At 33.4% G+C, this 15,698-nt stretch overlaps 1 protein-coding gene across 2 annotated transcripts in view; it reads left to right on the plus strand.

Moving 5' to 3' along the window:
• Positions 1-13,321: 13,321 nt before the first annotated feature.
• LOC113401850 (RNA-binding protein fusilli) overlaps positions 13,322-15,698 on the plus strand; it is a 98,727-nt gene continuing 96,350 nt past the window's right edge. For both annotated transcript variants that reach the window (XM_026641920.2, XM_026641919.2), the window contains exon 1: positions 13,322-13,967. In XM_026641920.2, the coding sequence (XP_026497705.2) occupies positions 13,839-13,967 (129 nt within the window). In that variant the 5' untranslated portion in view covers positions 13,322-13,838. The remainder of the gene's footprint in view (positions 13,968-15,698) is intronic.

A 15,698-nucleotide genomic window follows, 5' to 3' on the forward strand; every position in this document is an offset into this window, starting at 1 on the left:
AGTGGTTTCGCCGTGAAAGAGCAACAGACAGATAGACAGACAGAGTTCTGAGTTACTATCCCATTTATAATATTAGTATAGATATTATTGATGTTTAAATTTATTGTATCATTAGATAAAGTACGCTTTAATTAAACTATTAGAAACTATTACTTTTGTGTAATATGTGCGTCAGGTGAGGTGAAACCGCCTTACTCGTTGGGGTCTCCGCGTCCATCGCAATCGTCTTCAATGCCCGTACAGCTATCTGAACATGAGGTAACTCTGTTCAATTTGCTTCTATCACGACTCTGGTGACACTTTTCTTGTATAAAATATCTATAGTCAGTTTTAATGGAAGTAGGAGTAAAAATGAATAGTCTTAATAACCTGTGGTGTTTATTGTGGATTATCATAAATTAAACGTTCTACGAATGTCCTCTATGTTGATATCGGAACTTTGGAAGTAAAATTAAAGTCGATATAATTACTCGAGTGTATATTGTATTATTAATGAAGATATATTAATCGATAAGTGTTTATAGTGTATAATATGGCTGACCTATATTTAACCAATCGAACGATCCTGCAATTGGAATAGACTATAAAATAATTTGACAAAATTTAAATGTTTATAATCTCAAAACGAATTAAATTTCTTCAAAAAGAGCAATATGATTAATATATAGATATGCCATCTCTCTCTAACGTGTAAGGTCAGAAAGGATCGAAGTTGTACAATTTCGTGCGTTGAGATAATAACTAATTGACACACGTGTGTGCGTGAATCTGATTGTTCTATTTGTAAATGGTGGGTTAAATAAAATGTTATACAATATTTAAACAATATCCGGGACTTCATCGTGAACTATTGTTATTATATATTTTCATTTTCAGATTTACAACACGATGCTGAATAAGAACAAAAAAAGAAACTCTGATATGACTAGTAAATAAAAGTACCAAAATGGTTATGTTTGTTTTATTTATTTACGATAAATACGCTGTGACGTAACTATTAAGCTTCTTGCCGGTTATTTTCGGTCGAATCTACATACAAACGGTAGTTTTATTTTATTCAATATATTTCGTAAAAATGACGATTCTTTGCTTGTCAAGTTTTGATTTTATTTGACATACTGATATAAAAAATTATGGCACCTTAAAAACAAAATATTTTTTGGACATAGGTGCTTGTAAGGCTCCGATATTAAATGCAGATTCTACACGTAGTACTTTCATCATGAAAACATATTCAATATTTCTTGTCTACTCCAAAGTGATATACCGTAAGACACAGTGTTAGGGAATTTAGGAATATGTCTAATTAGTAATTGTGTGTGTGCTAAAATGTCATTGTATTTAAAGCGTTGTCATTAAAATAAAATTATTTCTCAAACAATAAACCATTTTATTCTCATAAGCATTACCCGCTTACCGCCACTTACCTTTTTTTTTATTTTCCTTTTAGTAGAGAAACAAACAGTAAAATATAACATATAAATAACATATAAAACAGACAGGTTTACACATTTACACAGAGTATACAATAGCGTGATAAAAAGGTAATTGAATTAAATTTAAAAACTAGATTGTACCAATTAAAAATACAATAACAAAACATCACATGTGAGTAAATAAATGATGAGCTGTATAATATTCTTAGAAATAAGACCAGAAGTTATTTTTTTTAAATACAAATTTATTACTACCCTCAAGAAAACAATTTACAAAACGAATCTACTTTGAAAAACAATTAAATTTAACAAACCAAAATTAAATTAAACAAAAACTAAAAATGTAAGACCTCTGAAACTATTACAACAATTACGGAACAATCTAACGAAAAACCCAACAAACAGAATGACGTTGCCGAGATGTTGACTCGATAACAGCCGAACAGCAAAGAGATCGCGCCGGGTGCTTGCGCTTCTTTTTATATGTTTTCCGCACTCTTCTTCAATCTTCTACAATATATATTAATGCATCGGATAAGGAAAAGGTTTCGCCTGTATTCAGAGCCGTCTCAAGCTATACTGGGGCCCTTGCGCACCCATGAATTTGGGCTCCTTTTGCTTATAGCCAGGCCTTAAGTATGGTTTCCAATAAACGGTGCGGTAATTTTCGTAAATTCGTAGGAATGTAATTGGTTGTACAATCTTATGGCTATTTTATAGTATATCTATTTCTATCACGAAGAGCACGTCTTTCTAATTTTAATAGCGACTGTTGTCAATAGCCTTTTTTGATAAATATGTTAGTTATTTCTTACAAATATATCACTTTCGAAAATTTTCATAGCAGTCAACGTGAGCACAAATGTGTGAAGGAAGTTGTTGGGCCCTCTCAGGATGGGGGCCCTGGGCACGTGCCCCATGTGCCCTATGGTAAAGATGGTAATGCCTGTATTTTCTTCGTATGATGATAAGTTTAAGTGTGAACTGAGTTTTGTATGCGACTGTATAGAATATATTCCTAACACTTGAGTTTCTGGTCTTGTTCAACTACTTATTACTTTTATTACTCCAGAGACCTTTGGCATAGACACTACTCATACAGCCTTCTGGCGTATTCTCAAATATGAGATCATAATCAAAGACAATGGCATCTAAACATAGACAATTTTACTATTTATATAACTAACCCAGAAATAAAGATATTATAATTGCGTACCGGTGGTATTAAGCTCTTGTCGGCCTGAAGGGAATTATTTTTTCCATGGCTAATATTATCGCTTAATTTAGTAAAATATACACATACTGACGTAAATATAAATGTAAATATTGGACAACATCACATACATTACTCTGATCCCAATGTAAGTAGCTAAAGCACTTGTGTTATGGAAAATCAGAAGTAACGACGGTACCACATACACCCAGACCCAAGACAATATAGAAAACTAATGAACTTTTTCTACATCGACTCGGCCGAGAATCGAACCCGGGACCTCGGAGTGGCGTACCCATGAAAACCGGTGTACACACTACTCGACCACGGAGGTCGTCAAATGACGTACCTAATATTTTTAATTAATAAAATATTTTTTTCAATGATAAACTGTTTAGCGTCAATTATTTTTACGATTAACAAATATTTGTTGTCAATGTAACCTCCATAGAACTAAACACTGCGCGGCACTGGCAGTAACTTACCAAAGGTATCATATACTCGTGACATTTATTAAGTTTACGTCACATGTATTAGGAAAACCACCAAACATCGTTAACTATAAATAATGCTTAGGGGTGTTTTGTTAAACAACGCTATGTCCTCTTCCTTCGAATGTTACATCAATGACGAAAAAAAGGGATGGGTAGATCAGTGTTTAACTCAACACCCACTCTTTGTCTTCACTCGTACGTCGTAAGTCCGTTTTTATTTATACTTTACACCAAAAGCGTCTTGGAAGTTCTTAATAATTAACATACATAACAACAATAACATTTAAAGTCTCAGTTATTCAATCTTATGTAGTTTCAACAATTTAATTGTACAGATTAGCAAATGAATTGTACGCAATATTGCTATTTTTTATAAGAGGGCTTAACAAAAGATAGTAACCTTTTTTTTTTGTCAAATTAGGTCAATAGTTTATGTGACACATGACATATATAACACATGCGTATTTGATAAAACGTTTCTAGGTGACAATATAGAAGCACAGATTATAGAAGAAATATATTAAAAACAAGAAACTTCATACTAACAGGAATTTGTACCTATTTGCTTGATTGTATGCACTATTAGGCGTGCTCCGTCTTTTAACAGACTTTATTACAGGCAGGTTTAAAAATTCCCGTCTATGTTAATATTATCTATGTTAAATATGATTCTTACGGGTAGCGACTGCGCCACTATCCAATAATAAAACATAAAAAAAAACAACTAATTTGACTTAAGAATACACGAGTAGGTACGTCACTGAATTGACACAGAAATCAAAAATGGAAGCAGAGAGACTAATATATTTTATTATTTTTTATTGTAGTACATATTTATAGACTAAAAGGTTAAAAACGTTTTAATTATAAATAATACTTCCTAATTCACCACGACTTTTTTGTTGAGGAAAAAATCTAGTACATAATAGTGCCGCAGTTATACATTAAACAAAAAAACATTCTAGTTCGTTCTTTTTACAGTCATAACATTTAAAAAATATAAATTGCAATTTAAAAAGGTATCCACCTTTGAAGGTATCTTGATGCGTATCAACTGGGGAAAGACCGGTTAGGTCAAGCATGACTGTATTGTTAATTTCAAAACTACTAGTGGCTGAATAAGATACGATTCTTAACAAATTTAAAAACAAAATGCCGTAAAACAAGAATTTGACGTTTATAGACAGCGCATTCAAGCCTGAATTCTCCTTAGTCCTTTCAAATTACATGTTTGATATAATAAGGCATTAATAGTTTAAAATAGAAACCACTGTTATAATAGGCATTTTATGTTTTATCTTATTTTGAACAAATTAAATATTATAATATCACAGACACAACTTTTTGTTTCCATTTTTTAGAGGATGGTTGAATACTGCATAGTAATTACATAGTTTTTGTAGTACCTACTGACAATTTAAGTAAATATAAAATTATAATTCATATATATCTTCAGAAAACACTTTGAATTTTTAAAATGTTAACCAGTAACTGCTTCAAATTCTTTAATGTTACACACATAACAAATAACTGTTTTGGACCAATTATGACAAACTTATATTAAAATTAAATAATAAAAAAATGTAATTGAATAATTTTGACACACTCTTCGACGACAAATGCAGCTCTCTATGTAAAGCGAAACAAGCGTTCTAGTGATCTTATAAAACATATTCTTTCTGGGTCGCCTCACAAATTGTCCAATACTTTACGGTCGGTATGTTTTTGTACTCAGAACTGAGATGGTAGAGGTGGGTTATCAGGCTGGCGGCGAAAATGACGAAACGTTATATCAAGAAACACTTGTAATGCTCGTTAGAACGGTTACAATACCAATGCCCGATATATTTCAACTGGCGGTGTTTATAATAAAACGTCTTAATTTAATACTAAATTCACAAACTCAAAGATAATATTAAACATGCGGGCCTCCAACACCTAGAGGGGGTTCTCAGGGTACTGAGACCCCCCTAGTCCCTGCGACGCCTATTGAGACGGGGGGAGAAGATGCGCGTAGCGCTGCTTTCTCCTCCCCGGTCGTCTTCGGTGGAGCGGGTCTGCAGCGGCATCCTCTTCCCGCTCCCGCTCCGGGGCTTCCTTCTGCGACATCACGTTTTCACAGATGGAGCGCATCTCCGACCAGCACGTCTCGCTACCGAGCATTTCGTTGACGATGCTCGGCAGCTAGAGGTCTCCGCCCATAGTCGCCGCCAGGGTGTGCCTCTGGGGCCCCCACGCAGCACACTCACTTAGGGTGTGGTGCGCCGTGTCGACTGGCGCACCACACTCGTGGTAGAAGGGTGACACCTCCCGCCGCGCTATTCCGTGCAGGTACTTACCGAAGCATCCGTGCCCGGTAAGTACCTGTGTCATCCTGAAGGTGAGTGTGCCCTCTTCTTCCTCTCGACCCAGCGACTCAAGTGGGGACGGATCGCCTCCACTGTCGCCAGGCCAGCCGTGGGTGACCCCAGATCCTCCTGCCATCGGGCGATCAGGACTTGCTGGGCTAGAGCCCTGATCCGCCCGACCTCCGCAGACCCTGGACGGTCGCCGCGGTTCCTCGCCTAGACCCGGAACCGATACACCTCCGAGCAGAGATTATACCTAGCCAGATCAGTAAAATAAGATTCTAGTAGCTTAATCCTTACATTATACATAATAAAACAAAATGATTATAGCGTTAATAAATCGACATAATGTGAGAAAATATAAATAACAATATGCACTATATATTAATTGCGCCGGAAGCTGACAAGCGGAAGGCGCCATTAATGAATAGAATAATATATAATAAAATGTTCCAAGTATAAATAAATATGAATGAAAAACAAAAATTTTTTATTTAAATTGTAGAACAAAAGTTTTAATCTATACTTATTAAATGATCATCAAGATGTACCCGAACTAGCCGTATATGTAGGGCCGGAAGTGTTAATTGATAACAATGGGTCTGGACTGATGAACCTCGTTTTTTAGACATGTTGCTCTTTGTCCGTCGTCTCCTAACAACAACTTATACTATATTATTTTATTCATAAAAGCAAACATCTTATTTCATTTATTATTTTCATGGCTTTTTATGATTTAAACTGCTGTTTGGAAGCTAGGTACTAATTGGCGTGTTTTAACACAGGCAATAAGCCAGTAGGGTACTTTATTAGGCACATAAAAGTACTATTTCATTGAAGTGTGTTTATACAATTATATTACGTCATACGTTTTATATCATAAAATCTGGAAACGCTTTAAATCGTAAAGTTCTACTTTCTATTTACTCGACCATATTATGTACCTCGTCAAGGAACGCAATAGATGGAAGCTTGATACAAGCTTTTATTGGGTTACAACTCAACAAGATATTTTTTAATTGATTCGTAGAATTATGGAAAAGGGGTAAATTGAAACAATATATTAAATATAATATTATATATATATATATATATACACTTGCGGATTCCGCGCGAAATTTATAAAGCACAAACTTCCAAGCTCCGTTTTACCCCCTTAGGTTGGAGTTTCGTAAAATCCGTTGTTAGCGGATGTCTACACTATATAAGGAACGTACCTGCCAAATTTCAAGTTGCCAAAGTTTGTATGTGTTAAAGTTTTTGAGATTTCGTGATTAATCAGTAAGTGGTATTTCGCTTTTATATATATATATAATATATATATATAATATATACAGATTAAGATGTACTTAGGATAGTATACGCAATATTAATTTTGTAAGTTTTGTAAAATGTAGTGTAAATAAAACAATTAATAAAAATAATAATTTATTTTTTTTTACGTGGAAGACAACAATTTTTCTCCTATATTTCAAAATGTGTGTGATTTGTGGATTGGTGTGGAGTGTGGACATTCCAATCTTAGAGAGATTGGAATATGGAAATTGGCACTATCACTCAGTATATAATTAAATTACTGGGTCACCGCGATTTCAAGTGTGAAAGTGTTATAGTTTTTGATTCCGTGATTAATCAGTGATTGGTATTTCGCTTGTAAATATATAGATAAATACTCACAAGACTGACGTTTATTTTATTAGAGACAAAAACAAAGAAAAGAGTTATAGAAGAAAAACTTGCAACACCAAGTTTCCTTCCCCGTGAAATAAATTTATAAAAAATTATAAAAACACAAAAACATATTAAACTTTGTCAATTTATGAAATTAAATATCACGCTAAAACAAATATGGCGTATTACTCAATAAAATTGGTTATTAGGTGTCCCAAAAAGTTAGCATTCGTTGATTTTCAACCAGAATTATATGTATAGGTAAATGGACTTATAACAATTTATTTATAACATATGCCTAACAAAGGAAAAGATTTCAATGATCTAAGACTTAACCATCGTCGGCAAGGCGACGTCGGTTTACTGTTTGCAACCCATGCATGTATGGCAATTGAATTAATATACTATTATAATGTACTTGGAGGAAAAGATTAACTAGGTACATAATTCTAGCCGGTTCTTTATATGTTTCTGTAACATCTAATATATATCAATCATATTAAATGCTTCAAGAGTGCTTGTAAGAATCTTGTTAAATAAATGTATTTGGTAAAATTGTTCTCAGCTGACGATGTAGAGGTGTAAAGGTCGCTAATAATTAAGAAAATATTTTAGTAAAGCGTTAATTTTGAGGTTTTGTACTCCTGTATTTCTCTCCTTACTTACTTACTCCTTACTTACTTACTTACTCCTGTATTAGAGGGTTTGTACGTCTGTATCATTTTGTACTCCCCCGATCTTCAACTCCAATTTCCAAAATTATTTACTTATAGAGATTTTTGTCTGTACAGGAAAATATATTTTTTAAGTTAGTTACGAAACAAAAGACACGTGATTTGTGATTCTGCAAGTAGGTTTTTTGATGGCCTGTGCAGGTACCATACAAATGAGATGATAAATTGTGTGGTAACATTACAAGCAAACGCTTTCGTAATATTAAAACATTAATATCAAAATGTTGGTAAAGAGAATAAAAGAAATAATAATATTATTATAATATTAACATAATCATCGGTTCTTATTGAAAAATATTAAACAATTAAGGGGCGAGATCCTGAGGTGTTTTAACGCGTATCACTTAACGTAGTCATTTTTTGTCGTATAGGTAGGCGGATGGACAAATGGACCACCTGCTAGTTAGTGGTCACCACCACTCATAGACAATGAGCGGCTAACCTCGGGAACTTCTGTATGCAGTTACACAGCCTCACTCACTCTTGAAACCGAAACACAACAATATTAAGTATTTCTGAAATCTGATGAGTGTACTTACCTAGACGGACGTTCACAAAGCTACCACCATGATGATGTTGAGTGGTAAAATCTTGGACCTTTGACCACTTGAAGGGCTGCGAATTAATCAGCAGTGGCTGACTGATTTAAGATATGAAGGACGGCATCACATGCTTTTAAATAGTCAAAGAGGGCCAATATCTAAATTTTAGCAGACTCTGCTGGATGAGACCTATATCGAACATTCTAGGGCGTTATATTAGTGATAGATGATCAGTGATTAGAAAGAACAACATGATACATATGTGTAATATGAACTTGTTGCCATCTATATTCCGCAGTAACTCATTTCAATAGAGACAAAAAAAAACAATATATGTAACATAAGCCTATAGAAATAGCTGTTCGACCTTACAACTTAAAAGTACAAAGGTGCACTTCTACTTGAACAGCAGGACAACACGCTATACTGCGTACATACCTAGGCCGAGATGAAATTCCTTACCTCGGATGGGTAGTTGTTAAAGATATAACTGTGCGTGCTTCTAGAGTGATACTGATTGATGTTTAAGATATTACAGCTTCACAACTTTGCCCACACAGTCGTTGTACAACTTTAAACAACTTCATAAAATTATAATTTGAAAATACCTAATCATTAAACCGAAAATAGAGCAATATCACTTCGCTTCTCTTCGAAGTATGCAAAAATAGAGGCGTCGCGATGTTTGAGAACCTGACCCAAAACGGCGGGGCTTTAGACACGTTTAATCATCTTCTAAAGCATCACTGGCGGAATTCACAGCTGTAAACGTGTATTATTTATTATCATAATTATTAAATAGTATTGTAATCATGCAATTAATAATATATATATATTAATAATTAAATTAATTATAAGAATATAACCATAACGGTCTATATGTAATTTAAAACACGTGTAACCGTAAGTAGAAGATTGAGATATTAGAAAAATAAGATAAAATAGGTTAGCTGTTCATCATTTACAAAAGTGTTCATGCGATAACTATTTAAGTATCGCATTATTCCTTCATTAAAAGACAATGTAACACCTCGCCTTATTGCCTCCACTGGTGACACGAGGGCTGGTTCGGTTTTTGTCCAGAGGATCGGAATTGCGATTCAACGGGGTAATGCTGCTAGCATTCTTGCCACCATTCCACGCGATCAAGATTGTAACTCTAGTAACTACATATTTTTGAATTCATATTTGTGTATATTTAAGGGCTTAATTTTAAAAATATGTGTAAATAAATGTTTTTGATTTTTAAACTATAAACGTTTGATGCAATTTTGTTAGATTAAGCTATAAGGTCTGAAAGGAAATTTTGGAGAAGAAGTTTTTTTAAAAGTAAATAGTTACCTACTAATGTTTACAACACATGATTGAGATTTTTTATTCCAACCACAAGAGGAAATAAGTCAAATAAAATAACATTTGACAGCGAATTGATGCGATATTATTGGTCGAGAGCTTGATTAATCTACAATATTCACTATGGATTTGCGAACAAACGGCGTTTTGAACGTCGACGAAACTGTTATCGGAATTTTGGAAAATTAAAGTGGATATAAGTAGTCAGTGTTGTATTATAAATAAAGATATATTAATCATAAACTTTTAGTAATGCAAAATATAGCTAAGTTATTAGCAAATCGCATGAAATACTTAAATCTAAGGTTTGTTTATTTTTATTCCTACTGGAATCGGCTATATAGTTAATACCACTAGTAATGGATAGTTGTACTTTATTTAATTTTAGTTAAAAGTTACTTTGATTTAGGCTAAATGTGTCATTTGGTTACTTAGCTGTTGTAGTCCTATCACTTATCACTTGTCTTTATATAAAAGTGTGGTTACGTAAAAATTTTAATGATGAAACAAATCAATCAAATTTAAACCTTACTGTTTCAATCATTCGGTATGTAATCAATGATTATGCAAAACTGTAGGCAACAAATGGGTCACCGGGAATGTTTATTGTTACAGTAATCCGAGTTGTGGGCGTCCATCTTGGATTTAACGCTTGAACGAGCCAATCAGGCGTAAGAACGGTCTGGGCGGCGCGCACGCTTGGATTAGTGCCAGATTTATCTGTTAACTGTTAATTACTTTCGATTTTAAGGGCATACAATTTAGATTGTAGAGTGGCATAGACACAAACATTCAGTAATTCTTGTTCAATTAAGACATTTATAAAAAAAACTTTGAATAAAGTTTCATTTTCATTCATTTGTTAGTTAAAAACCAATAATTTTTATGAATTTTCGATGATAACAAGTCATAGGTAGAATGTTATTGTGCCACTGTTTCATGTGGTTTAAACAGAACGCTATTTTTAATTTAAAATTGTACATGAATCTACCTATTTACTTAAAACGTAAATTATTCATAAGTAAAAAAACTATGCGAATTGGACACAATTGAGTATGAATATACACGACATTGTTATAATGATACCTACTGATACAAAATTTGCAACTAATTTATAAGAAATCAAAAGTAATTTAACAACCTCAAAGCCGCGAAACATTCGAAAAATGGTTTTACATAAAGATTCAAAGAGAAATTTTGCATCGTTTATGATTTTGTATTCGATTTAGTTGCTGCACTTTAATAAATCGCGCGCTCAATTTATCTTTTGTTTTATTATTCGTTAACCAGTTTGAATGTTAAAACAAATTTTCAGGGAAGAATACGTACCTAATTAGTTTTTATATAACTATTAACAAATACTATTATTTATGAACATAAACATGCAGGAACAACATACAACCTAGTAGGCACCTAAGTACCAATAATAATTTATGTTTCATTATAAAATAATCTGAAATATCAAATTGTGTTTATTCGTTTTTATATCGATTGCTGTTGATTTATTTTGCAATCGTCATTTTGTTCACTCATATTATAAGTATATGTTTATGTGTAATAAACGCTTGTCAGGAAATTGTAATTAAAAATAATAGCTATATTTATAGACTAAGTAACTTTTTTTTTATGTGATAGGTGGCTCACCTGATGGAAAGTAACTACCACCGCCCATGGACATCTGCAACAACGGGGGGCTTGCAGGTGCGTTGTCGGCCTTTAAGGAAGGAGTACGCTCTTGAATCGGTTCGGAAAAACCGCCGGCGAAAGCTGGTTCCACAGAGTGGTTGTGCGAGGCAGAAAATGTTTTAAAAATTGCGCTGAATGAAACTTGGAATAACCCCGAAACCTTTTCTAGGATAGATAGATACTTAAATTGACTTTATGTATTCAAATTTATAATCATAATGTAAAAAGTTGTATTAGGGGTTGGCTATCTGGTGTTAGACATGAAAAGCCAATGTCGATACTTAGTGTCCAAGTTTGATTTATACGAAATTTCATCCAATTCAGTTCAGTAGTTAGGCCGTGAAAGTGTAACAGACAGAGAGTTAATGTTACGTATTTATAATATTAGCATAAATAATAAATTAACAGAAAGCAACATATCTTTTTTATATATTTTGGTTTGTTGAAATTTATACTGTTCGAAAAACAGGTAGGTAAGGTACTGCGTCATAGACAGACGTATAAACAAATGGGTCGCATTTAATTAAATTAAAAATGTCAATTCAAATCAAATTAGTAGTACTTATATAAACGTATGGTCGAATATTATAGATAATAGATATCTACTATAGGTAAATCGATTATAATTATATCCTTGTTGAATGATTTCGCGTTGCAAAGTGAACAGCAAGGAAGAACTTTTTTTTTATAACTAAACCTAAGCTTAGTAAAGAACAAGAATCGTTCTGATTTATACATAACCTATGACAAACATGTGCAATTAATATTTAAACATCACAATTCGGTATTATACATTATAATTTAATATGTCAAAAAATCGTATTAGAAGCAAGGTAGTACAAAATGTATTTCTGTGTAACAATAAACAGTTTAAATTTAAAGAAAACGGCGCTGTCACTCAGCTGACGTCTATTGTTGGGGTCACACAAGGTCTCGAATTAAATGAATTATGCCAGTAGGTAATTTACTTTACTCATGTTTAAATATTCCGACATGGATTTTGTACAAAAGAAACAGACCTATTACCGGAATATTTTATACGTCAATTTTCAGTCTGTCTGTGTGTGTATGATGCGGAAATAAATGAACCTACTTGCGTTAAGGTAGGAAAGTAGATGAAATGAAAGCAGTTTCTTTGAAATAGTCAAAGTCCATCTTAAGTTATTCCCACACGAACACGAACACGAGGCACATCGGATATGACAATAGTTAATTAATAGTTAAAAAACACATTAGTTAACAGTTAAAAAAACATATTAATTATACAAATTTAAGTTTAAAAATATACTCGGATTTTAAATAAATATGTTCAAAAATCCAAAACTTTGTCTACTATTAGTAGTTTTACTACTTATGTATACTACTAGTATTATTATTTGTTTATAATTTTGTATACAAAGGTCCTAATAATATATATTTATAATACAAAGGCATAAAACAACTACCTACCCTCATAATCGCATGTTATGTCGACACTGCTTTCAATAACGACATTAAACTGACAACAAAATCAAATACCACTTTCCCTCCATAACTTTAGCAAGGCTGCGGAACTATGAAAGCAATGTATTAACACGTTCACAACAATATCCACCGTCTAGATAAAAACCTTCACAAACAAAATAATCTATGACATTATATTGACGTAATAGTACACCGTGATGATTTATTGTACATTGCAACTTTAATATACTCAGTGTATTTGAAAAATCGAGTTCGAAAGGCGTTTTATTGTGTGCAAGGCGTAAAGTCCGTCGTGACGCGGCAGCTATCTCATCAATGATAATGCACGGTTTGGCAACGCCGCTTCGCTCACCTGGCGCTTACCTGCGCAGTGTCAACGCGGGGCAAGCTAGCGGCAGTCGATCCTCCGATCCGACAGGCACGAACGTGTCGACTTTAGTTATTAAAACGTTTAATTTTATAAATATTTACAAAATATCCATCAAAACTTGCATTGCATCACACACATCGTACAAAGTGAAATCTGTGACTGAAACGAAAACTTTTCAAGCGTGTCCGGGCCTGGGTTGAAAATACGAATCTCGAATCGGCCACTAACGAGCAGCCATTTGACTTTCGAGTTTCGGGTACGAATTCGTGTATCAACCGAATGTGATGTTAATTCCAGATTTTCACTTACGGAAACGGCTTACGTAGACGACTAGCGGTAAAACGCCGCCCGCGCCGCACGCGAGTTAAGTAACCGTCAGGTTTCTAAAGTGCTTTCGGAGTCGTGAATTTTCGTTTGTTCGGGACTCGAAACTATCCCGTTAGTGACATTAGTATGCGAGTGAGCTGTTAACTCGTCTTATAATTGGACAGTGTGGTTGAGAGTGCAGTGAGACAGTACATGGCGCTATGATTAGCGGAGGTTGGGTATGCGCGTTGCATGTCCGGACCGCGGGTCTTGGGGGCGCCGCGCTCGGCTCCGACGAGGAAGAGATCGTGTACCTCGCCTATGTCGTCATAGACGTCCTTACTAACCAGGTAAGACAATAAACTCGATAACACCTTCAATTTGGACAATTACTACTTGTCTGTTGTTAAACACTTTTTAACTTATGATTGAATTGTCTATTACTGTCAATGGAACATCAAAATATAGTAAAATGTGTATGTATAGTCTTATAATAAAACAAAACTGAATGTATAGTTTTTTGTGACTCTTCGCTGCATTTTCTAATTATCACTGTGAAAGCAATTTAGGCAATATTTTGCATGTTGCGTTAAATGCTTACAATACATATATAAAATTACGTTGTTAAAACCGATAAAAATTAAAGAATGCCATTTCAAACATTATAAATGAATGACTAAATCCAAAATTTATTGAGGATTCTCATACATAATATCTATTTTAATAACAGAAGCACCAACACAAAAAACTGGCAATAAATCAGACACCACGGTAATGAGCTTCTTAAAGCGAAATCACAGTCTACACCGCACATTTTGAGATAATAAGATTATATTAACTTGAATAGTTTATGTTTGCGAGTTAAACAAATAACGTACAATTAGTTGTAGGTTGATATGATGTTGCGTTGCTCAGTATTATTTTATTTTAAGCCAAGATGACGTTCTTGGTAATATTGCGATCTGAAGGTCATAAGACCCTTCTCATTAAGGAAACAATAGTGACAATCGCATTTCTCTATCAAAAAGATTGCTCAAACGATGATTACTGATTAATGACGCACTAATAAGGAATTAGCATGCATGGTTTTGAATCGATTAATGTACTTAATTTAATTTTTTTCACGTGTAATTTATTTATAAAAATTACACATGTTTTTAATGTTCCATATTAAATTTACCTCTGAGTCGATGATAGATTGATAAGAAACTCTGTTGATTCGTTATTTTATTAATAACTTGATACAAAAAAAACCGCATTTTTTATAATATACATACATGTAATTATAACAACCGGACGTATTTCGAGATCGCTCTGGACCAAGACACGGTAATTGTCTGTACCTAAATTTCTTGCGAAGCAAAAATTTGCGTTAATGTTCACAGAAAATCATTTTACTGTAGACAGGTAAGAAAAAACAAGAACGTACTTCCCGAAAAGATTAATTTAAATACATCGAAAAGCAAAATTAAAATATTATTTGATTATCTGTGTTCGCTATAGTTTTAAAAACTTTTCAATTTAGACAATTAAAATCATGAATTTGCGAAGAAAGATAGAGAGAAAAATTTCTAATTGGTATTGTGTTATATATAATATAAATAAGTATAGATTTATTTTAGCTATCTATGTTGACGAAATAATCTGTGTTCACTAGGCGCAACTGAGCGCTAGTAAGCAAATAATTGTATTGACATTTTAGGTATAAAACATGGCCGTTGCCGCAATCAGGACCGCTCGCAACTGACTAGTTCTACCTGCGTTTGAATAATAAAATAAAATTAACAAATACAGCACTTCCTTCAAGTCTCGTGTTGTTTTATAACAAAATAAATATTTGCCTTGCACTGCATCAGAGTGAGATAGATCACGTTTGTACAATAGATAAAGTTGTTTGTATGTTGAAATAATTAGTAAGTTGTAAATAATTACAATGCACGCTTTATCTTTATTTGTGTGAACTTTTAAGCACTTCATTTAAACTGATAAAAAGGGGCTGAATATAATCGAATCTTTGCGTATAAAAAAAGACAATAAATATTAAAAAAATATATTATTATGCAATAATTACGAAAAAAAAC

This window comes from Vanessa tameamea, chromosome 25, assembly GCF_037043105.1.
Source record: "Vanessa tameamea isolate UH-Manoa-2023 chromosome 25, ilVanTame1 primary haplotype, whole genome shotgun sequence".
Lineage (NCBI taxonomy): Eukaryota > Metazoa > Arthropoda > Insecta > Lepidoptera > Nymphalidae > Vanessa > Vanessa tameamea.